Source organism: Procambarus clarkii, chromosome 92 (genome assembly GCF_040958095.1).
Source record: "Procambarus clarkii isolate CNS0578487 chromosome 92, FALCON_Pclarkii_2.0, whole genome shotgun sequence".
In the NCBI taxonomy this organism is placed as follows: Eukaryota; Metazoa; Arthropoda; class Malacostraca; order Decapoda; family Cambaridae; genus Procambarus; species Procambarus clarkii.
Window position 1 is genome coordinate 13,226,966 of NC_091241.1, and position 23,618 is coordinate 13,250,583.

At 45.3% G+C, this 23,618-nt stretch overlaps 2 protein-coding genes across 4 annotated transcripts in view; one reads left to right on the top strand and one right to left on the bottom strand.

The window, feature by feature from the left end:
- The first annotated feature begins 723 nt into the window (after positions 1 to 723).
- On the top strand, positions 724 to 19,360 carry LOC123775028 (uncharacterized peptidase C1-like protein F26E4.3). Its single transcript, XM_045769782.2, has 10 exons — positions 724 to 882; positions 10,234 to 10,445; positions 10,670 to 10,733; positions 12,466 to 12,652; positions 12,879 to 13,045; positions 14,136 to 14,270; positions 15,355 to 15,454; positions 15,963 to 16,056; positions 16,854 to 17,005; positions 18,792 to 19,360. Exons 1-10 carry the CDS (start codon positions 770 to 772, stop codon positions 18,930 to 18,932), a joined length of 1,365 nt encoding a protein of 454 aa, XP_045625738.1. The 5' UTR covers positions 724 to 769; the 3' UTR covers positions 18,933 to 19,360.
- LOC123775027 (urocanate hydratase) overlaps positions 18,280 to 23,618 on the bottom strand; it is a 30,658-nt gene continuing 25,319 nt past the window's right edge. For 2 of the 3 annotated variants that reach the window (XM_069319386.1, XM_045769780.2), the window contains 2 exons: positions 22,896 to 23,006; positions 19,975 to 20,825 (listed from right to left, as the gene is read on the bottom strand). In XM_069319386.1, the coding sequence (XP_069175487.1) occupies positions 20,696 to 20,825; positions 22,896 to 23,006 (241 nt within the window). In that variant the 3' untranslated portion in view covers positions 19,975 to 20,695. Of the gene's footprint in view, positions 18,419 to 19,974; positions 20,826 to 22,895; positions 23,007 to 23,618 lie in introns of those variants that run through there. The other variant, XR_011226037.1, reaches the window with a different exon arrangement.

The following is a 23,618-nucleotide window of genomic DNA, read 5'->3' on the forward strand; positions in this document are numbered from 1 at the left end:
CACAGGATGGGTATGGGGTGCATTACCACCCACAGGATGGGTATGGGGTGCAATACTATCCACAGGATTGGTATGGGGTGCATTACCAACCACAGGATTGATATGGGGTGCACTTACCAACCACAGGGTGGGTATGGGATGCAATACTATCCACAGGATGGGTATTGGGATGCAATACTATCCACAGAATGGGTATTGGGATGCAATACTATCCACAGAATGGGTATTGGGATGCAATACTATCCACAGGATGGGTATTGGGGGTGCAATATTATCCACAGGATGGGTATTTGGGTGCATTACCAATCACAGGATGGGTATGGGGTGCATTACCACCTACAGAATTAGTATGGGGAGCACTACCATCCACAGGATGGGGTATGGCATGCAATGCTATCCACAGGATAGGTATTGGGATGCAATACTATCCGCAGGATGGTATGGGGGTAAAATACTATGCACAGGATGGTATGAGGGGTAAAATACTAAGCACAGGATGGGTATGGGGTACACTACCACCCACAGGATGGGCATAGGATGCACAATAGATAAAGTAAAGCAACTGGCGTTCAACCTTCAAGATGCAGGAAGATTCTCAGGACTACAAGAGACGGTAACTAAGCCATCTTAAGAGAGAACTACCACAGGGAGGGGGAATTGGTTGCGCTAATGTTAGCAAGGATGCCGCCACATGTTCTGGGCGGGCAATATAAAGTGCTGGGGAGGACCTGAGCGCAGCCATAGGTCACTCAGATACAGGAGTGAGAAGATGGTGTTGTTTGGTGGCTCCCTGCCGGGTGTGGTGGTGGTGGTGGTGCTCAGCCTCCCTCTGATGCTGGCCAGGGGCTTTCAAGGCATACCTGGTGACTTCTGCAGGAACAGGTCAGTCGTCTTACCCGTTTACCCCGTGTCTTGGGCATATTGGCCCTGTTTCTTGGGCATTTTAGCCCTGTGTCTTGGGCATTTTAGCCCTGTGTCTTGGGCATTTTAGCCCTGTGTCTTGGGCATATTGGCCCTATTTCTTAAGCATTTTAGCCCTGTGTCTTGGGCATATTGGCCCTGTGTCTTGGGCATTTTAGCCCTGTGTCTTGGGCATTTTAGCCCTGTGTCTTGGGCATTTTAGCCCTGTGTCTTGGGCATATTGGCCCTATTTCTTAAGCATTTTAGCCCTGTGTCTTGGGCATATTGGCCCTGTGTCTTGGGCATTTTAGCCCTGTGTCTTGGGCATATTTAGCCCTGTGTCTTGGGCATTTTAGCCCTGTGTCTTGGGCATTTTAGCCCTGTGTCTTGGGCATTTTAGCCCTGTGTCTTGGGCATTTTAGCCCTGTGTCTTGGGCATTTTAGCCCTGTGTCTTGGGGCATTTACCGCGTGTCTTGACCATGTGCTGTATTCACTGGAAGGTGTACAGAGAAGGATAGCAAAGTTAATCCCCCTAAGTTAGAAAGCTCCCTTACAAAGAGAGAGAGATTAAAAACATCTTGACTTGCTGTCGCAAGAAAGACTTAGTGAGAGTTGACATGACTAGCATGTAAGTGCTGGAACGGTACTAGGCTCTCGTAGTGCAGTTCGCTTCGTTCTCCACTTCAAGTCGGGGATCCCGGGATTGATTCCCCGAGCGGGACAGAAGTAATTGAACAATTTTCCTTTCACCTAATGCTTCTGTTTAACTGGAAGGAAATGGATGCTCTTGAGTTAAGCATTCGTGTCAGGTTGCGTCCTGGGGAGGCTGGTGGTGCGACCATGGGTTGGGCGGAGGAGGGAGGTGTTGGATACAAGCCCAAGGTATGTATATACATGGGCTTCATGTCCCCGACAACGGGAAATATTATAAAATGGGGATATAGCTAAAGTTTTAAATATATAAACAGAACAGAACACACGCAAAATACAAACTGAAGTTAAGAGTTAGGGATAGTCACCCCTCTACACACACCCTCCCAGGTCACCCCTCTACACACACCCTCCCAGGTCTCCCCTCTACACACACCCTCCCAGGTCACCCCTCTACACACACCCTCCCAGGTCACCCCTCTACACACACCCTCCCAGGTCTCCCCTCTACACACACCCTCCCAGGTCACCCCTCTACACACACCCTCCCAGTTTACCCCCCTACACACCCCCCTCCCAGGTCACCCCTCTACACACACCCTCCCAGGTCTCCCCTCTACACACACCCAGGTCACCCCTCTACACACACCCTCCCAGGTCACCCCTCTACACACACCCTCCCAGGTCACCCCTCTACACACACCCTCCCAAGGTCACCCCTCTACACACACCCTCCCAGGTCTCCCCTCTACACACACCCTCCCAGGTCACCCCTCTACACACACCCTCCCAGGTCACCCCTCTACACACACCCTCCCAGGTCTCCCCTCTACACACACCCTCCCAGGTCACCCCTCTACACACACCCTCCCAGTTTACCCCCCTACACACCCCCTCCCAGGTCACCCCTCTACACACACCCTTCCAGGTCTCTCTACACACACCCTCCCAGGTCACCCCTCTACACACACCCTCCCAGGTCACCCCTCTACACACACCCTCCCAGGTCTCCCCTCTACACACACCCAGGTCACCCCTCTACACACACCCTCCCAGGTCACCCCTCTACACACACCCTCCCAGGTCACGCCACTACACACACCCTCCCAGGTCACCCCTCTACACACACCCTCCCAGGTCACCCCTCTACACACACCCTCCCAGGTCACCCCTCTACACACACCCTCCCAGGTCACCCCTCTATACACACCCTCCCAGGTCACCCCTCTACACACACCCTCCCAGGTCACCCCTCCACACACCCTCCCAGGTCTACCCTCTACACACACCCTCCCAGGTCACCCCTCTATACACACCCTCCCAGGTCACCCCTCTACACACACCCAGGTCACCCCTCTACACACACCCTCCCAGGTCACACCTCTACACACACTCTCCCGGGTCACCCCTCTACACACACCCTCCCAGGTCTCCCCTCTACACACACCCTCCCAGGTCACCCCTCTACACACACCCTCCCAGGTCACCCCTCTACACACACCCTCCCAGGTCTCCCCCTCTACACACACCCTCCCAGGTCTCCCCCTCTACACACACCCTCCCAGGTCACCCCTCTATACACACCCTCCCAGGTCACCCCTCTACACACACCCTCCCAGGTCACCCCTCTACACACACCCTCCCAGGTCACCCCTCTACACACACCCTCCCAGGTCACCCCTCTACACACACCCTTCCAGGTCTCCTCTGTACACACACCCTCCCAGGTCACCCCCTCTACACACACCCTCCCAGGTCTACCCTCTACACACACCCTCCCAGGTCACACCTCTACACACACCCTCCCAGGTCACCCCCTCTACACACACCCTCCCAGGTCACCCCTCTACACACACCCTCCCAGGTCACCCCTCTACACACACCCTTCCAGGTCTCCCCTGTACACACACCCTCCCAGGTCACCCCCTCTACACACACCCTCCCAGGTCACCCCTCTACACACACCCTCCCAGGTCACCCCTCTACACACACCCTCCCAGGTCACCCCTCTACACACACCCTTCCAGGTCTCCTCTGTATACACACCCTCCCAGGTCACCCCCTCTACACACACCCTCCCAGGTCTCCCCCTCTACACACACCCTCCCAGGTCTACCCTCTACACACACCCTCCCAGGTCACCCCTCTATACACACCCTCCCAGGTCACCCCTCTACACACATCCTCCCAGGTCACCCCTCTACGCACACCCTCCCAGGTCTACCCTCTACACACACCCTCCCAGGTCTACCCTCTACACACACCCTCCCAGGTCACCCCTCTACACACCCTCTCAGGTCACCCCTCTATACACACCCTCCCAGGTCACCCCTCTATACACACCCTCCCAGGTCACCCCTCTATACACACCCTCCCAGGTCACCCCTCTACACACACCCTCCCAGGTCACCCCTCTATACACACCCTCCCAGGTCACCCCTCTACACACACCCTCCCAGGTCACCCCTCTACACACACCCTCCCAGGTCTCCCCTCTACACACACCCTCCCAGGTCACCCCTCTACACACACCCTCCCAGTTTACCCCCCTACACACCCCCTCCCAGGTCACCCCTCTACACACACCCTCCCAGGTCTCCCCTCTACACACACCCAGGTCACCCCTCTACACACTCCCTCCCAGGTCTCCCCTCTACACACACCCTCCCAGGTCACCCCTCTACACACACCCTCCCAGTTTACCCCCCTACACACCCCCTCCCAGGTCACCCCTCTACACACACCCTCCCAGTTTACCCCCCTACACACCCCCTCCCAGGTCACCCCTCTACACACACCCTCCCAGGTCACCCCTCTACACACACCCTCCCAGGTCTCCCCTCTACACACACCCAGGTCACCCCTCTACACACACCCTACCAGGTCACCCCTCTACACACACCCTCCCAGGTCACCCCTCTACACACACCCTCCCAGGTCACCCCTCTACACACACCCTCCCAGGTCACCCCTCTACACACACCCTCCCAGGTCACCCCTCTACACACACCCTCCCAGGTCACCCCTCTACACACACCCTCCCAGGTCACCCCTCTACACACACCCTCCCAGGTCACCCCTCTATACACACCCTCCCAGGTCACCCCTCTACACACACCCTCCCAGGTCACCCCTCCACACACCCTCCCAGGTCTACCCTCTACACACACCCTCCCAGGTCACCCCTCTATACACACCCTCCCAGGTCACCCCTCTACACACCCAGGTCACCCCTCTACACACACCCTCCCAGGTCACACCTCTACACACACCCTCCCAGGTCTCCCCTCTACACACACCCTCCCAGGTCACCCCTCTACACACACCCTCCCAGGTCACCCCCTCTACACACACCCTCCCAGGTCTCCCCCTCTACACACACCCTCCCAGGTCTACCCTCTACACACACCTTCCCAGGTCACCCCTCTATACACACCCTCCCAGGTCACCCCTCTACACACACCCTCCCAGGTCACCCCTCTACACACACCCTCCCAGGTCACCCCTCTACACACACCCTCCCAGGTCACCCCTCTACACACACCCTTCCAGGTCTCCTCTGTACACACACCCTCCCAGGTCACCCCCTCTACACACACCCTCCCAGGTCTACCCTCTACACACACCCTCCCAGGTCACACCTCTACACACACCCTCCCAGGTCACCCCCTCTACACACACACTCCCAGGTCACCCCTCTACACACACCCTCCCAGGTCACCCCTCTACACACACTCTTCCAGGTCTCCCCTGTACACACACCCTCCCAGGTCACCCCCTCTACACACACCCTCCCAGGTCACCCCTCTACACACACCCTCCCAGGTCACCCCTCTACACACACCCTCCCAGGTCACCCCTCTACACACACCCTTCCAGGTCTCCTCTGTATACACACCCTCCCAGGTCACCCCCTCTACACACACCCTCCCAGGTCTCCCCCTCTACACACACCCTCCCAGGTCTACCCTCTACACACACCCTCCCAGGTCACCCCTCTATACACACCCTCCCAGGTCACCCCTCTACACACATCCTCCCAGGTCACCCCTCTACGCACACCCTCCCAGGTCTACCCTCTACACACACCCTCCCAGGTCTACCCTCTACACACACCCTCCCAGGTCACCCCTCTATACACACCCTCCCAGGTCACCCCTCTATACACACCCTCCCAGGTCACCCCTCTATACACACCCTCCCAGGTCACCCCTTTATACACACCCTCCCAGGTCACCCCTCTACACACACCCTCCCAGGTCACCCCTCTATACACACCCTCCCAGGTCACCCCTCTACACACACCCTCCCAGGTCACCCCTCTACACACACCCTCCCAGGTCACCCCTCTACACACACCCTCCCAGGTCACCCCTCTACACACACCCTCCCAGGTCACCCCCTCTACACACACCCTCCCAGGTCTACCCCTCTACACACACCCTCCCAGGTCACCCCTCTACACACACCCTCCCAGGTCACCCCTTTACACACACCCTCCCAGGTCACCCCTCTATACACACCCTTCCAGGTCTCCTCTCTACACACACCCTCCTAGGTCACCTCCTCTACACACACCCTCCCAGGTCTCCCCCTCTACACACACCCTCCCAGGTTACCCCTCTACACACACCCCTCCCAGGTCACCCCTCTACACACACCCTCCCAGGTCACCCCTCTACACACACCCCTCCCAGGTCACCCCTCTACATACACCCTCCCAGGTCTACCCTCTATCGTATCGTATATCTATCGTACCAATATCGCTTGAGTGCCACAAGGCTAACCAGACATGACAGGGTTAATCTCATTGAAACTTAAAATACTGAATAATTTGGAGGAAAATTCTTTTGAAATCTTTCGTCAGCAAAGATGTTATTTTATGATATTTGTTTTCTTGCATATGTACCCGGAGGGTAAATGGTCATGCCGTTGCCTGGAAGGTTGCTACAGTGTGAGCTGTCATAATGCTAATTTGTCAAAGCGTTGGTGCATTTGACTCGCAGATGAACTCTGCTCCCGGATGCCTTGGTGGATAAGCGCCTGATGAGGTGGCTGCTGTTTATGGCCTTAAGTATTCAGATTACACCGCGGACCTCACCTCCGGCGGATGGCATCGCTCAAGTGATAAATGTAATAGGTTAAGCAGTGTCGCCATCTTGGGGAGGGTTGCCTAGTGGGGCGCAATGAATAGATAACATCGTACATCCTCTGGACGACATTTCCAGAAAATGCTGAAACAGGACACAATCCATCCTTTTGTAATGATAGTACTTATTGTAACTATTTGGTAAAAAGTAACAATATGCAGTTTTTGGACCACCAACTAGATCATTTTCTCCAAGGAAAACACTTGGTCCAACAAGCCTGTTGGACCCAGCTCTCACAAGTCAAGCCTGGCCTCGGGCCGGGCTTGGGGAGTAGAAGAACTCTCCAGAACCCCATCAAGTAGGTATCACCAAAAAGTTCACTTTTTGCACATATAATTTTATGGGGTCCGGAAAAATGAACCTTAATACACAAAGTTAAATATCCCTAGGTTAAATATAGCACATATATGTACTATATTAGGCCTATGATTGCTAGGAGAAGTTAGGTTAGGTTTTGCATTTATGTTGCGGTTAAAAAAAAAAAAAAGTTTCCCACTTGGCCAAATCAGTAATCCAAAACAAGGTTTTGGTGGCCCATCACTACACATTGGTACTTTCCTCCAAATACTTATTACAGGGACTCTCATTTTAGAAAGACGGGCTACTATACACAAAAAGGAGAAGCAAATTATGGCCGATGTAATACAGAACCCAAAATAGAGAGGAATCAGAGTGTGTATATTAGGGCGAGTAACAAGTGCGGTACATGTTATGAAAGCAGCGGAGTATGACACAGCCCCCAAAGACAAGGACCAGCCTGTACTACTTCATAGTCGCATAAAGGAGAAATGCAAACCACAAAGTGATCAGCCTCGCTGGACTGTGACCTGGTGATAATGTCTGCGACGCCTTGCTGGACCGTGACCTGGTTATAATGTCGGTGACGCCTCGCTGGACCGTGACCTGGTGATAATGTCGGCGACGCCTCGCTGGACCGTGACCTGGTGATAATGTCTGCGACGCCTTGCTGGACCGTGACCTGGTTATAATGTCGGTGACGCCTCGCTGGACCGTGACCTGGTGATAATGTCGGTGACGCCTCGCTGGACCGTGACCTGGTGATAATGTCGCGAGCTTCTAATCTTACCATAGTAGGTCACATCATCCTGTTTTCGCACGAGGTAAGACCGAGGCATAAACAGGATGGTAAAGTCGTAGATATAAATAGAGGAGAATGATATGATAGTAACTCCTAAGAAACAGTGAAACTGTTGATAATTATTATGTAACAATATGTCGGCAAGAAATTGTCTTGTTCTCAAACGCCGACATAATTTAAATAAATGGTTTCAGCTATAAACCAAAAAACGGCCATTTTTGCCTAATGCTCTTATAAATATTCTTTAATATTGTATTCTGCTCCACATGTTACATTAATTTTCAAAAGAAGGCACCACGCCTGGAAGACTATAAGCACCATATATGAGAGTTGCTGGATATTTATAAGGCGCTAAATAACATTTAGAACGCCAATAGGAGAACAAAAGGACACAATGTGAGCGATATCAAAGGTATCTGATTCACAAAGGATTCTAAGGAGGTATATTAGGAAAGCAAGACAGGATCTTCTGAAAATCGGGACACACTACAGGGAGGTGCACGACTGTTAGAGGGCACTTAGGACAATAAGGAACAGCAGAGCGGTGTTCCATTAAGTGCCCGTGAGTGTAGCGCATGTGGCCAATACGTAAACATGTCTAGGACAGTTTCCCACTGTTTATTACGGTGGTAGGAGGAAGGCCAAGAGGATAGGTTACCTTTAATAGTGCACAATTTGTTACCTGTAACGCCAGAGCAGTGACCATGCCAAATAGTTGAAGAATGACTGACTGGATAGAAATCTAAATAAGAAATGCCTTTCTGGGAAATAGGACAGGCATGGATGGCATCCTTAGCGGCAGTGTCCGCTCGTTCATTTAATTAAGGTAATACAAATGGCTGGGAACACAGCAAACTCAACTGTCTTAAATCTGCTGGAGGTAAGAAACGGCCAATATTGGATTTTGACCACTACAGGATGCACAGGTTTAAATGACACCAGAGCCATGAAGGCACTGTGAAAGTAAACTAAAATGACAAAGGAACATTGACGTCGGGAAAGCAGATGACGAAGAGCATAAAAAAATTCTATGAAGTTCAGCCGTGAGGCTGTTAGTCTCAGCCTCACGGCACGGGTGTAGGCGGTACATATAGGTGTGGTCAGTAAAGAATGAACTCTCGACCGAAGATCACATTCACTCCAAAAAATCTACTACTTACGGGCTATTCATGCCCGTGCCACCTCTTGGGTGGCTTAATCTTCAATCAATCAAAGAATAGAGTAACCAACTGGCAACACCATCGGAAAACGTAGACCCATCACTGACTAGTGCAATCGCGTGGAAGTGTGAAGAAATGTGTGCAAGGAAAAGGCGTCTCAGAATAGTATGAGGGGGGATAAGGCTTCACCATTTGGGTAAAGGTCTTGCTAAAGTTTGCAAATAGGACCGGACCCTCCATGGGGAAGGGGGCCAACGACACGAGGAGAGAGAGAGAGAGAGAACGCAAACATGAACTGAGAGGGACTCTTGCAAGTGTGACATCCTTATAGAAAAAGGAAGAAGGTGAAAGAGTAGAGGTTCCACCAGAGGGGTGACAGTCAAACAACAGCATTAGCGAGTCAGGAAGTTGCAGGCAGTGCGAGGTAGCGAAGGCAGTAACAATCATGTAAAGACACTATATACCCCCTACTCGATCTCATCATAGCGTTGTAACATATAGGACTGTGTGACAATATTCATATAATATATTGGTTTTTATGTTAATATAATTTGGTTATAGCAGTTGGATGTTTTACGACGTTGTCGTGATGGGTTGAGGACGTTTGTTACGGGGTGCTGCCGGAGTCAGGGAGAGCGTGGTGCTGGCAGGGCGTGGTGCTGAAGGTGACTGCAGCAGAGAGCACACAACCTAAACGAGGACGGAGATGGAGAGCCCAAAGGAGGGCGGGAGTTGAGAGCTCGGGCGAGGGCGGGAGTGAAGAGCTCTGTGGTCGTGAAACGACGATTGATGATGCCACGCTGTCTTCGGCAGTCTTATGTGTCCACCCAAACTTGTGTTGGACCCAGTTTACTTCCTTATTTAGCAAGCTGAGCATCATTTGGTCTGAGGGAAGCTTGCTGGTTACTTTCGACTGCCCTAAATGATTCGTGGAAACATTGGGGATTTGTTACGGATACCTTTATTGGTTAATGAATGTGGTTGCACGTGTCATTACCGATTATGGGGATTAATGGGCACTTTTAAATGCTTGAGTGGCTGCCACATAACTTCTAATGGGGTTGCTTCAGCATCATCCACAGGTCTACTGAAAGACTATATATATATTACTTGTCATGAATAACTGTCGCTTTATCCTTAATGCAGTAAAACGTATGTTGCATTACATGTAAGGAAAGTAAAGCTATATATATATCATACAGAGTACAGTTCCTTCTTCTTAACGCACTCTTCAACCAACATTTTCATCATGCATCCCAAACTGTTCCTCAGGAAGCCGTCAGAATGTTGCGACGACCGCCTGGACGACTGCTCCGTGCCCATCATGGGCTCCCTCTGCTACTGCGACGAGTTCTGTCTCACTAGAGACTCTGACGACCGCCAGGAAGATGAAGTCCTCGAGGATGACTGCTGTCCAGACTTCAGAGAAGTGTGTCTTGGGGAGCGGCCAATCAATGACGGTCCGGACCAGCTCGACCTTGGAGGTGAATATGTCTTTAAGTTGTGTACTGCTGATGCCCGTGTCCTAGCACAGGTGCCCGTGTTATAATTAATAATTTAATTTATAATTGAAATTCATAATTGTAATTCAGAATTTAAGTTTGATAGTACTGGTGCACGTGTTATAACACTGGTGCCCATGTGATAGTACTGGAGCTCAAAAGTTTTGGAGCTGGAGTTTTGTTCAACAAAATCCTTAATGTTTCAGACTGTGAGAAGGATGGAGTGAAAATTGCACGAGGGGCTACTTACCAGGAAAACTGTAACAAATGGTAAGTTAATTAACTGTTGTCTGCATACAGGTTTTGTATGCAAGCAACTTGCCATCAACTAGGAGAGTTGATGGCACGTTTGGATAGTAGAAGAACATAGCAGCACAGGTCAAATACTTTATTAGATGTCATAGTTGACCGATAATCAAAAGCAGAATGTTACAGAGTTCTGCCCTTGGGCATTTCATTGTTGTCCTTGGGCCTCTATAGAGCTGTCCTAGGGCCTCGTCAGTGTTGTCCTTGGGCCTCTTTAGGGCTCTGCCCCAAGACCTCTTTAGGGTTGTCCTACGGCCTGTATATAGTTCTGTTTTGGGGGCCTCTTCAGTTTGGCAACTGAGGTGTAGAAGAGTGTTAAAAACTGACAAGCAGCCTATTAATATAAGTATAAGAAGTGGGAGACACGTGAATCAGTGGGTGTTATTAGGTGTACAGTGAATTTGTTTCACAATAGCCTACTGGCTATTGTGAAACAAAAGATACTGGAAGTCCCTTGTCTGAATAGCTGGTTACCATTTCCAAAAATGTGACAGGTTTGTAAGGCAGGATCTGATTTTAATGAGCCCGTGTTGCGTTGATTTTACTAGGTTGTTCAGTGTGAGATGGTGAATGATTCCCTCCCTTTGGATTGTCTCCATGAGCTTGCAGATGTGTGAGATCAAGCAGATCTGATGGTAGTTCTCTGCTGAGCTCTTTCTGCCCTTTTTGAAAATAAGGGTGACATTTGCATATTTCCAATCTAGGGGAACTATCCCCTGGTCCAGATATTTTCTGAAAAGGAGTTTCATTGGTAGGCATAGTTCATCTGCCAGTTCCTTTATGAGTTTGGATTAAAAAAATATCTAGAATGCTGTTACCTCACGTGGGCTCTGCCACATGCTGTATGAGAAATGAGTCCTGTACCAGGTCAGGAAATTGTTCTCCTCCTGCTTTTGATGTTAGATTTACCCAATCTTTTGTTTTGCCTTGTTGGCAAAGTCCTCTATTATATGGGTTTGTGTTTCTGATGCTACATTGATCACATTATGCAGATTAACAACTTCCTCTGCTGTTGCTGTGTAACCTCCTGATCTTTAGCTTTGCATATTTGTCTTGGTCTGTGTTTCTTAACTCCTTTAGTTTGTCTCTTAGTACTTTTATCATATTTTTCTGCTGTTCTACTGTAAGGTCTGGAGAGATGCAAACTTGGTTATACCCTCTTATATCTTTTAGTGTTATGTGCACTGTTGAGTATCCTCTTCCTGTGTTCAATATTTGCAATGGTTATGTGTACCAGATTTGCATCAGGCTTACCTAAACTTCCTACATAAGCAATACTTAGATCTTCATCCTTGTCTATCACTTTCTCTGCCATTGCCTCTGTTTTCCTGGTCATTCTTGTCCTCTTCTTTTGCATGTTTTTTTATAGAGGTCATTTTTTCATCTTTGTTTATCCATGGCTCCTGAAGCTCTCTTGAGCATCTAAATTTCTATCCTGAGCTCTGCCAGCATCCACTGTGTTCCCTTCAAGTGTGTGATTACTCTCCAGCTTCTCCTGGTTGACCACAGGAGACATGCCTATATGATTTCTATTTATTAACTGTTTAAAAATCCATAAATTGTTTCATCAATACTTTCTGGCCCTCCTGAAGCTCTCATGACCCTCCTGCAGTTCTTTTATTATTTTCTTGTCAATTATTTTGTCTTTATTATCATAGATTTTTATCTCTTTTTCTATTTTCTCTCTCGATAATAGCACCTGTGAGAGAGGAGAAGTATCATGTGAGCAGGACGAGTGTATGGTAGAGAAGAAAGTGATAGCCAAAGTGAACCAAGGTCTTCGTCAGTATGGGTGGATAGCTGGCAACTACTCCAAGTTTTGGGGCAGGAAGACCAGGGAGGGTCTGACTCTCAGAACTGGCACTTTCAACCCTGAAAGCCAAGTAAGTTATATGCCCCCTCTCCACACACACTCACTTAGATACACATACATACTACCTCTTAACAGTATCCCACTACCTCTACTCTCCATGTCAATGTACATTTTTGAGTTGCATAGCCATTATTAATAGCTAGCCTCCCACTAGCATCAACATACTGCTAACTGCTATAGTACCCCATTTTAGGTAGCATAACCTGTAATTCTTACATCCATTCTCCATTCAACAGTCAATGCAGATGTACCCAATCACCTTACATCCTGAAGTTTCCCGCATTCCAAAGCACTTCGACCCACGCAACGAACCTAAGTGGCAGGGTCGTTTGAGTGACGTGAGGGACCAGGGGTGGTGTGGCTCCTCCTGGGCCTTCTCTACTCTGGCAGTCACTCAGGACAGGTGAGTGACAGGGCTGTGTGAAGGACCAGGAGTCAATGTGGCTTCTCTTTGGCCATCTTCACTCTGGTCATCACTCATGAACGTTATAAAGAAGTAAATGGTAATGGGATGACATTCGACACACTACTCAAGAGATGGAGCCACAAGGCGATATATGCTGGAAACTGTCCTTAAGATGACATACCTTGACCTATACTTAGTACATACTTGGGGCGGGTGACTGGTTGTAAAATACTGAAACAGTTTGGATCACTGAAGCAGCCTGACCTGCTACTACTACCAATTTTTATTTTTGTATTATTATTTTCTACCATAGACATGGCCACACATTTACAATATTAAACAGCTTATATACCTTTTCTTCTGTCCTCCATGGACAGAGTAAGGGATCTGTTAAACATATAGTTCGGTGATTTATTGTGATTTACAGTGTTCGTGGTATGTTTTTACATAATATCATTAATGTGTATTTACAAAGGTGAAATGCAATTCTGACCAGCTTGCACATATCCTGATTATGACATTCTGCAATATAATGTTCAAGGAAAAACAATATAATGTTTTCTCTCCTTCACAACGTTGACACATGGTGTATGTGTCAACATTTGAGTTTAGAGAAAGCTGGCAGATACGTCTATGACGGTTGGACGTTTACCGTGGGGGGTCTGTTTGTACCAGAGTACACTATACACTTAGGAAATGTGTTCATGTATGGCATGCTGTACTTTGTGAAAGACACGAGGGATGGCTAATGGCCTAAAGTAAAAGCTTTTTGTCATAAGTGACATGAAGGTACTTAAACAGTACAGTCCAACGAGTTCCATTATAATAATAAGTACACAAACGTGTTTTGTTCAACCAAGTTATAACTACTTGCTCATTAATATTTTGTAATAATTGATCATAATGCAAAAATCATTACATTTACAGTACCGTATTTGGATATTATAGCATGTTACACATTTAAAAAGCTGCTTTAATTTGCAGTCAATAAAATAATCTTTTAATATTACTTGTACACATTGAACTCCATTAAAGCAAGTACTGTACAATATTCCTACAGAACTAAATATGATCTGTCATGTCACAGGATCTCCATCATCGCCAAGGGGATGAAGTCTATCCAACTCTCTCCTCAGAACCTACTGAGCTGTGCCAAGTTGGGCCAGCAAGCTTGTGAGGGAGGCTACATCGATCGGGCCTGGAACTACCTCAGACGAACTGGGTATGTCTTGCTAAACAGATATAAGTTCCTGTATACAGACATAAATCACAATAGTGTGATGCATCAAATGAACAAATCCACAAGGGTCGATTAAGGCAGCGTCTGGGATCCTCTCGGACGTAGGTTCGAACCCTCGTCACGGCCCTTGTGAATTTGTCCTGTATACAGTATTTATTTATAAATATTCTTTAACCCCTTCTTCCTGTTACTGTCTGACATTCTATACCCGGATGTTTCCTTCTGTTGTCTACACCAGCAAAGGCCTCAGTGTCGCCTCTCAGTAAGTGTACGTACATACATACATACATACATACATACATACATACATACATACATACATACATACATACATACATACATACATACATGTGTGTATATCACGAAAATAAACACGTGATTAAAAATGTGACAGTGTTTTTCCTCCGTGGTCTGACACTGTCACATACATACATACATACATACATACATACATACATACATACATACATACATACATACATACATACATACATTCAAATTGTTTGTCATTTATTCAGCTATTCTGATTTATAACAAAACAAATTATTATAACTTTAAATAATGAAAGTGAAGGAAAGACGTAATTTATGTTTTAAGTGCATTAAAGACAAATTTTTGGATGTAACCTATATCCTTTCTCAGGGTACTTTATATAATGTTCTGCAGAACATATATAATGTAGAATACTTGTACATATATATTTTCTGCATTATAAATAATATAATATACTGCATATATAATGCAGATCATAATATACAGTACCTTGAGAAAAAATGTAGGTTACATCCAATAATTAGTTTTTTAATACACTTAAAACATAAATTGGATCTTTCCTTCACCTTTATTATTATTTTTATTGCATTATTCATAATGAACTATGGCATTGTAGTACGTTTCTCCATTGTAAGTAATGAGACTAGCAGTGTGTCTTTGTAAACTGTTAGTGAGAGCAAATAATCATGGGAAAATATCCTACTTTAACTTTGTAATTTCTTGATAATAAAATCTGACAAGTATAGAAATATGAAGGGTATAATATATATATATGGCTTTGTTATCATTGCAGAGTGGTGCTTGAGGAGTGCTACAGGTATGAGAGTGGAACATCAGGGAAGGTACCAAGGTGTCTGATCCAGAGACATGATTTCTCCAAGCTGCAGTGTGAGGTGAGATGAAATGGATGACAGAGTAAGATAAGATAAGATGTTGATCAGACCACACACTAGAAGGTGAAGGGACGACGACGTTTCGGTCCGTCCTGAACCATTCACAATCGACTTGAGAATGGTCCAGGACGGACCGAAACGTCGTCGTCTCTTCACCTTCTAGTGTGTGGTCTGATCAACTTACTTTAGCCACGTTATTGTATCTCATCGCCTGCAAGATAAGATGTTTATTCAGGAAAAGGAACATACATTGAAAACGAGTTACAAACATAATGTTGGATTAACAGATAGAGCTAGTACATACAATGCCTGAAGCCACTAATACGCACATTTCGCACAAAGTGTGGGGAAAAAACTTGGACTAAAACTTACTCTCTTTTGATCTCAATTAGTATTAATAGGTCAGGATACCTGCTATGTCCCAATAAAATGTTGTAGGTCTTTTCTATGTTTAGTGTGAGTTTGAATATTATATAATTGTTGTGACTGTGTGTGTGTTGCCTCACAGCACAAGTATCAGTACAAGACGGAGCCTGCCTACCGCATCTCCAACAAGGAAGAAGACATCCAGTGGGAGATAATGAATAATGGACCTGTCCAAGGTTAGTGGTCTATGGCTGTGGAGTGGTGTGAAGGTACAGGCTTGCTTGGAGGGCAGAGTGGGCTAAAAAGGAGGATGAGATGATGGGGCGACAGTGAGGGTGATGCTGGTGGTGATGAGGTGGCGGTGAGGATGATGTTGGTGGTGATGGGGCGACAGTGAGGATGATGATGGTGGTGATGGGGCAGTAGTGAGAATGGTGCTGGTGGTGATTGGGCGACAGTGAGAATGGTGCTGATGGTGATTGGGCGACAAGTGAGAATGGTGCTGGTGGTGATTGGGCGACAGTGAGGATGGTGCTGGGTGTGTGTAAAAACTTAACAGTAAGGGATAGTGCACCTGCTTAAGACAGATCAATGACTACAATAATTTCTGTTGCTGAATAACTGAACTGAATGAAAATTTTCCTAATGCTAATTAATAATCACTTAATTAATTTTGTTATATTAATGGAACTGTATATTTCATGATTGTATTACAGACTTAGGCACAGGCAAACATATGTATAAACTTTCACATATCTGAGTAAAGTTTTACATTTAGTACCATACAAGTTACTCAAGACCTTAGATCTAACTTTTGATATTTAGAGATGCAAACGTTCACATATTTCTTACTAGTAAGAAGTACTAGTTTATAGTTTGTATTCTTAAATCAAGATCAAGGAGCTGAAGGTCCCATTTATTCCATGTTGAGGAAAGGTGTTCTGCTCATGTACTCAGAATATATGATACAAGCACACATCAATGTATACTTCCTAAAAATTGGGGGGGTAATAATGATCTTGTACTTGGACAGCCATTATGGAAGTGCACAAGGACCTGTTCGTATACAAAGGTGGAGTGTACTCGTACTCCGGACTGACAGGAAAGGAGACGGCAATTCACTCGGTCAGGATCATTGGGTGGGGAGAAGCTCCCCTCCTGGGGATGGAACCTGTCAAGTACTGGGTAAGACTATACTCGGTATTGGTATGAATTACTATTTACCCGTCAGGTAAAGCACAGCTGAGACAGGTAAGATAGTTGCCACTGGGCCGCTCCAAGCAACAGCCTGGTGGACCAAACTCTCACAAGTCAAGCCTGGCCTCGGGCCGGGCTTAGGGAGTAGAAGAATTCCCAGAACCCCATCAACCAGGTATCATTAACATTGGCTCATTATCTTGCACCCCTTGAATTTGAGAATGAGGTACTTCGGTAAATGAGGTAAGTTAGTAATTCTGGTGTACAGAGGGGGGGGGGGTATATTTCCCAGTGTTTGTACACAGTTTAATTTAATTATGAGCACTGTGCATTGTTACCCCCTTACCAAGCCCCTTTTGTTACCTCACAAACTAAATGCTTTTGTTACCTCACAAACTTAATGCTTGGAACATTTAATTTGTTAAATATCTAGGACAATTGGTTGTAAACAACCTAAAAATTAGCTTGGCACAGTGTACCAAGTGTAAAAATTGATTAGGTACAGTGTCTGGAAGCTGCCCACACAGCTTCCTCACTCTTAGTGCAGTGGGTCTACCTGGAAGCCGCTGTCCCCATAATGTTTTTACTCTTGGTCCAATATGTATATGCAGCTAGTTGTGTTCGCGGGGGATGAGCTCTGCTCCTTCGGCCCGCTTCTCAACTGTCAATCAACTGTTACTGCTTTTTTTCCCACACACACACACACACACACACACACACACACACACACACACACACACACACACACACACACACACACACACACAGGAAGCAGCTCCGTAGCTGTCTAACTCCCAGGTACCTATTTACTGCTAGGTAACAGGAGCATCAGGGTGAAAGAAACTTTGCCCATTTGTTTCTGCCTGGGCCGGGAATCGAACCCGGGCCACAGGATTACGAGTCCTGCGCGCTGTCCACTCAGCTACCAGACCCCTAGGTCTGTGTTTGGAGGCAGCTGCCTACATAGCGCCCTCACTCTTGTAAAAGTATCTGCTTGGAAGCAGCTGTCCCACACAGCATTCTCACTGTTGTGTGTCCGCCTGGAGCAGCTAATCACATGTCATCCTCACTCTTCTTGTCATGTGTCTGCCTGGAAGCATGCCGCTGTCTATACAGCTTTCTCACTTTGACCAACTTAGGGTTCATGCTCCACTTGGGTCCCACCTGCATTACACTTCAACTAAAAAAAGTACTGTAATTCTATTCACACAATAACAAACTACTAACTGGTTTCTCTTCCATTTACTTGTCTACTATTAGCAGGCAGTTGATATGTCCTTTTCTTCTTTTGCTGTCATTTCTGGTCATCTTGCATAGCCTACCACCTGTCAATCACCTATTGTTCTTCATTATTGACCCAGCACTTGTAAGTCATCGATCACTTAACTCTCAACTCCATGTCTGGAATGGTGAAGAATTGTGTCTAGGTTAAAAGTGAGGTACCACCGGCCTGGGTCAAGAAGTGTACCCACATATGCTTATCATGGTGGTTGCATGTCAAGTGCCCCAGTTATTTTCTGTACCCTTGTAATCACCAGCTGGTCAAATAATTTACCCATCTCCCTCAGCAGCCTAATAGTTTTGTAAATATTAACTTGCAATATTAACAACTGCCCGTTTTTCCCCAGTCATCTGCCAACAGCGTTCAATTGACCAAGTTTTATGGCTAATTATTCACCAACATTATTTATATTACCATTGTATTTAACTATTTAATCACATCCCATAAACTACAACATTTAAAATAAGAGTAAAATAATGTTCCATCCCGCAGCTTGTTGCCAACTCGTGGGGTTCAGACTGGGGCGAGAAAGGCTTTTTCAGGATCAGACGAGGAACCAATGAATCCGGGATTGAATCCTTCATCGTTGCAGTTAGAGCCCGTCTTGCCAACCATGTGTATGGTGCAGCCTAAGAAATGCCATGATGGTTGTAAATAAACTAGATACCTCTCATGGTACTGTAGTACTATGGGTGAGCCATGACCAAACTAGGTGCTCATGGTTCTGATTTTAGTAATTGTTAAGCAACAGCCCCATCCAAGAAAGTAATGGTATAATATATGTGATCCCTCATACATTGGTCAAATCTTTGTGCAGAAGCTAGGGAGCATAACTATATTAGAACAGGATCTAAGGTCCTTATTCATTAATCTGATAGACAGTCATGTTATTTACTGGCCTAATTACCTCCAAAATATATTTGGCATTTTGTCAGATAGAAAGGGGTTAATTGTGGAATCATGCTTATTCAAATATAGTGACTGTATATATATATAAAGCAGATGGTTTATAGATACTGCAATACTTGAGCAAAGACAAATAAAAACAGATCTTAAACTAGTTTAGTCATTTACTTATGTTTCCAACCAACTTATGCCACTATTTGACCACTATTAATCCAATCTGTATATAATTTCTTGTTGCCAAACTCCATTATCTACCTTTGAGAATGAGTTGGAATATCTTGTTTGTTTGCCTTTGAGTTTATAAGGCTATATACATATATCTGTGTGAGTAAAGCATTCTCACACATCCGCAGCCTCCCAGCACACCCCTTCCTTCCTATCTATCCCCCACATTCCTTTTTCCTGTTATGAGACTGAATTTAAAGTATAAAATAGTAGTACGGTGTCCTATATGTCAAAAAATAACATCAACAAAATAGAAAAGGTGCAAAGACATGCTACCAAAGGCTTCCATACCTATAAAATCGATGCTATTGCAACACTGAATGAACGTTGAATCTATGGCATTTAAACGTTAAATTGACGCTTTTTCAAACAAAACACCACAGCACTAGTTAAAAAAAATTGTAAATCTATGAATAATTCCATTAATACTTCAGATGGTTCAAATATTTTCAAACTGTAAATGGTAAGGAAAGTCGAAGGTGATTGCACGATTTGAAGTTGAAAATATACTAATTTTATAGGAAATATAATAAAAACCACGGCAGTTTCCTTAATAAAATTTACCCAAACCCTCACTTAATTCCAATAATGTTACAGATAGTTAATATATTTTCATAGTGTGTTATTGGTAAGGAAAATTGAAAGGGAATTGCACATAATTGAAGTTTGAAATAAAGCAAACAGTTCTTATTCCTAAGCTTACCTCTAATAGCTACTTGTGCCTTGCTAAAAATATAAATGAAATATAAGTAATAAATAACAGATTAAAAGACACTTTCAAACCATTCTCTTTACAAAGAGATATTAAAAAGTGAATAGGTATCTCTACTACCAATGGTCTGGCAGTAGAGGTAGCTCGCTGATATAAATATGGCCCAGGATTCAACAAGCATTTATTCATCTACTGTACTTACAGACCTGTACATGTTCTTTCAGTCTTTGGCAGCTTTGCTTACATTTATTAAACAGTTTACGAGCATCGAAACTTCTCAATCAAATGTTATTATGTACTGTTATAAACAGCCTCTTGGTGCCCCGGAGCTAGTAAACTGTTTAATAAATGTAAACAAAGCAGCAAAAGTTTGAGAAAAGATGTAGAGGTTCGTGAGCAGGTACTTAAATACTTGTTGAATCCATGCCTTACCTTAGATTTCATTGTTATTGCTTACACTTTAAAATGGAGAGTCAGGACACAAGTTACCAGAACACTGATCGCCAGGGCATGGAGTTAGCACTAGCATTAAGCTAAAGGCATGAACCGGGCGCTATTGTTGAGCCAAGACTCGTGCCACTAAGGCAGGGTCAGCATGGTACGGGATGGTGACCTTGAGTCGTAGGTCCTTGGACATAGAACGGATGATGGTTGCTTCAGCATTCTCATTACCACTCCATGCTCTGTAGGAATATTGAATTCACATTTATTTATATAAAGAGCATTTAAAATACTGCTACAAGTTTGATTAATACATTTGCAACAATTGTAAGCTTTATAGAACCCTTAATCATGATCAGCATTTCTGACAAGTATTTATCAAAAGAAGACACCGCCTGCATCACAGGATATTCAAAAGGTGCTAAACACGCCCAGGATGTCACTACAAAAGGACATAAAGAGAGCAATATAAAATGTTTTGGATATTGGTTTATAATTAATTATAAAGCAACCATTCTATCTAGGGACCAGCAACCCAGAGGGACATTAGGAAAGAAGGACGTACGATCATCCTGAAAATTGTACATCCTATTCCCGGTGTGACAATGCAGTTTGGACAATAAGAAGCACGACAGTGCTCCATTAAGTGACCACAAGTTGAGTGCGTGGGGCCAATATGCAACCTAACCCAAACCGTTTCCACCATCTATTACAATAGTATGAGGAAGGCCAAGAAGATAGGTCACCTTTAAGAGTGCACAGTTTGTTACCTGTAATACCAGACCAACAACCCTGCAAATAGTCACAGGTTGCCGAATGAACGTCTGGGTAAGCCCGAACTGGAGTCTCAGTAATGTGCGACAGAGCAGCTAGCAATTCAGCTGCCTGCTCAGAAGGGGCCTCGATGATACACGTGTCATTTCAGGGTGGGGTTTAAGGTAACGTATATCCACAGTTAACGAAGTGCTGATACATGTGTAAATCATTAGGGAGGGTGAGGTCATCATGACAGACATCAACCATTTGGGCAACGCAGCGGGACCAAATGGATCATGGTATGTACAAACACAAACATTATGACACAAATCATGTTCGTCCAATTGTAAGGATGGTGTCATGCTCCCCCATTAAGGAGAGGGCTAAAGGGTACCATTGTAACAACCAATGATAGAGCCACTCCAGGTAACTTGGGAGTCGTCTCTCAAGAAAGTGGTAGAGGAATGAAGAGGATCAGTAGGGAGAACCAAACATTAAGCTGGGTCTAGTCCCATCTTAGCTGGGGCTACGGAATCTGATCTTCCAGCAGAATTTTGATTCGGGGGCCTGGTCGCCCACCCCCACGAACTAAAACTTGGAAAGTGAATTTGTTTACCGTATGCATCCTGTTTTTTTTCAAGTTTGGGCCCTGGATCTAAGGCCTGCCATGCACCTACCATGAACGCCAAATGCTGGCTGGTGCAAGAAAGGGTGCATCGTCCTAAGCGGTGCTCCCTTTTTCAACAGGAGTCCTAATGCATTGTACATTCTCCAGCATCGGAACAGACCACTTTCTTACTCTTGGCCCACCCCGACACCCAAACCTATCTCAAAAAGTGGTCCCTATGGGCGATCCCTCCAGCGGGGTGTTCGATGACCCGAACGAGAACCCTATGTTGGGTTCCTTCGTGTGTATAATATGGGTAGAGGGGAGCCGAGGCAATGCCCAACGGCCCCAGGGAATCATACCCGAGTACCTTCATCATCAAGTGCCAGTAGGACAAATATTGCAAGTAGATGCAATAGTCATATTCCGGGGGATATTAGGATTATAAGGACTTGCCCGAAACGCTATGCGTGCTAGTGGCTGTACAAGAATATAAGAACTCTTAAATAAATAACAAAATAAATAAAAAAGACAAAACTCTTGAGGGGGCATTTCTGTAAAGTATCACTGTCAAGATAAGAATAATTAAGTTATTACTTAAGCTTAGAATAGTTTGCCATACACGAGTATTCCCATACAGTATGCAATCTGTAACTAAATTTCAAGCTAATACTTAAACCTAGTGAAAGGACATGAACACGTGACAGAATCAACTCCAACTATAACATACAACTACTTCCATCCTCTATAATATTTTGGGAGAGGGGAGAGGGGGAGTCCATGCTGCTTTTTGTAAGATTGTGAGATACACATGCACAATGAAATCTCATAAATGTGATGTATCATTGATACATCACATTAATGAGATGAGATTAATGTATCAATGATACATCACATTTCTCCTTCTTACATCATAAAATGAAATACAGTATTTTCCTTATTTATTTACCTTCGGGCAACGCCGTTGGAGACATCCCAGTTTAGGGTGAGTGTGGCATTGTAGTGAGCGATATCGGAGCCGTCCAGTACGAGTCCAAACCCTCCGTTGATCACCTCACCCCTAGGGACAGAGCTTCTCCATTAATTATGCTTACTTTAACAGAGGCTAATAATGTTCTCTGCACTAGACGAGCAATTACTTCAGCTTTCCTTAAACTCCCAGTATCAAGTTCCAGCAGGAAAAAATATTGCAATAGTATTGACAACCGAGAAAATTTATCAGGGATTAAACAACTAGAAGATAGTGGTCTTGATGTGCACTGAGAGGGAGTTTGTCAATAAGTATTTTCCAGATTATAGTGGAATATATAGGAACACAATGGTAAATATAATGCTCTAAAAGAATGTTGTATAAATAACAGGAGCATTATAAATAAAATTGATGATTTAAGAGCATTTAAGCCCACAGAAATAGTAGATACTGAAGTTATAGAAATATGAGTGAATATTTTCTCCAGGAAAGTACCGTAAAAGCAGAATTTCAAATTAAATGATATAAATTATTTCAGGCTGACAATTTGACAACAAGAAGCGTAGTAAGTTTTGTCAAAATGTAGAGGAGAAATATATAACAACAATCTGAATTAAACTAAATGGAAGTAATGAAAGCCTAATTTTTGGAGCTATTTATGACTTAAAACTTTACCAGAAATTTCTAGGAATTTAGGTATAA

Coding starts and splice junctions, on each gene's coding strand:
- LOC123775028 (XM_045769782.2), top strand. CDS start 770: ATGGTGTTGTTTGGTGGCTCCCTGCCGGGTGTGGTGGTGGTGGTGGTG. Junction 16,057..16,853: donor GAATAATGGACCTGTCCAAG/GTTAGTGGTCTA, acceptor GTACTTGGACAG/CCATTATGGAAGTGCACAAG. Junction 17,006..18,791: donor TGGAACCTGTCAAGTACTGG/GTAAGACTATAC, acceptor TCCATCCCGCAG/CTTGTTGCCAACTCGTGGGG.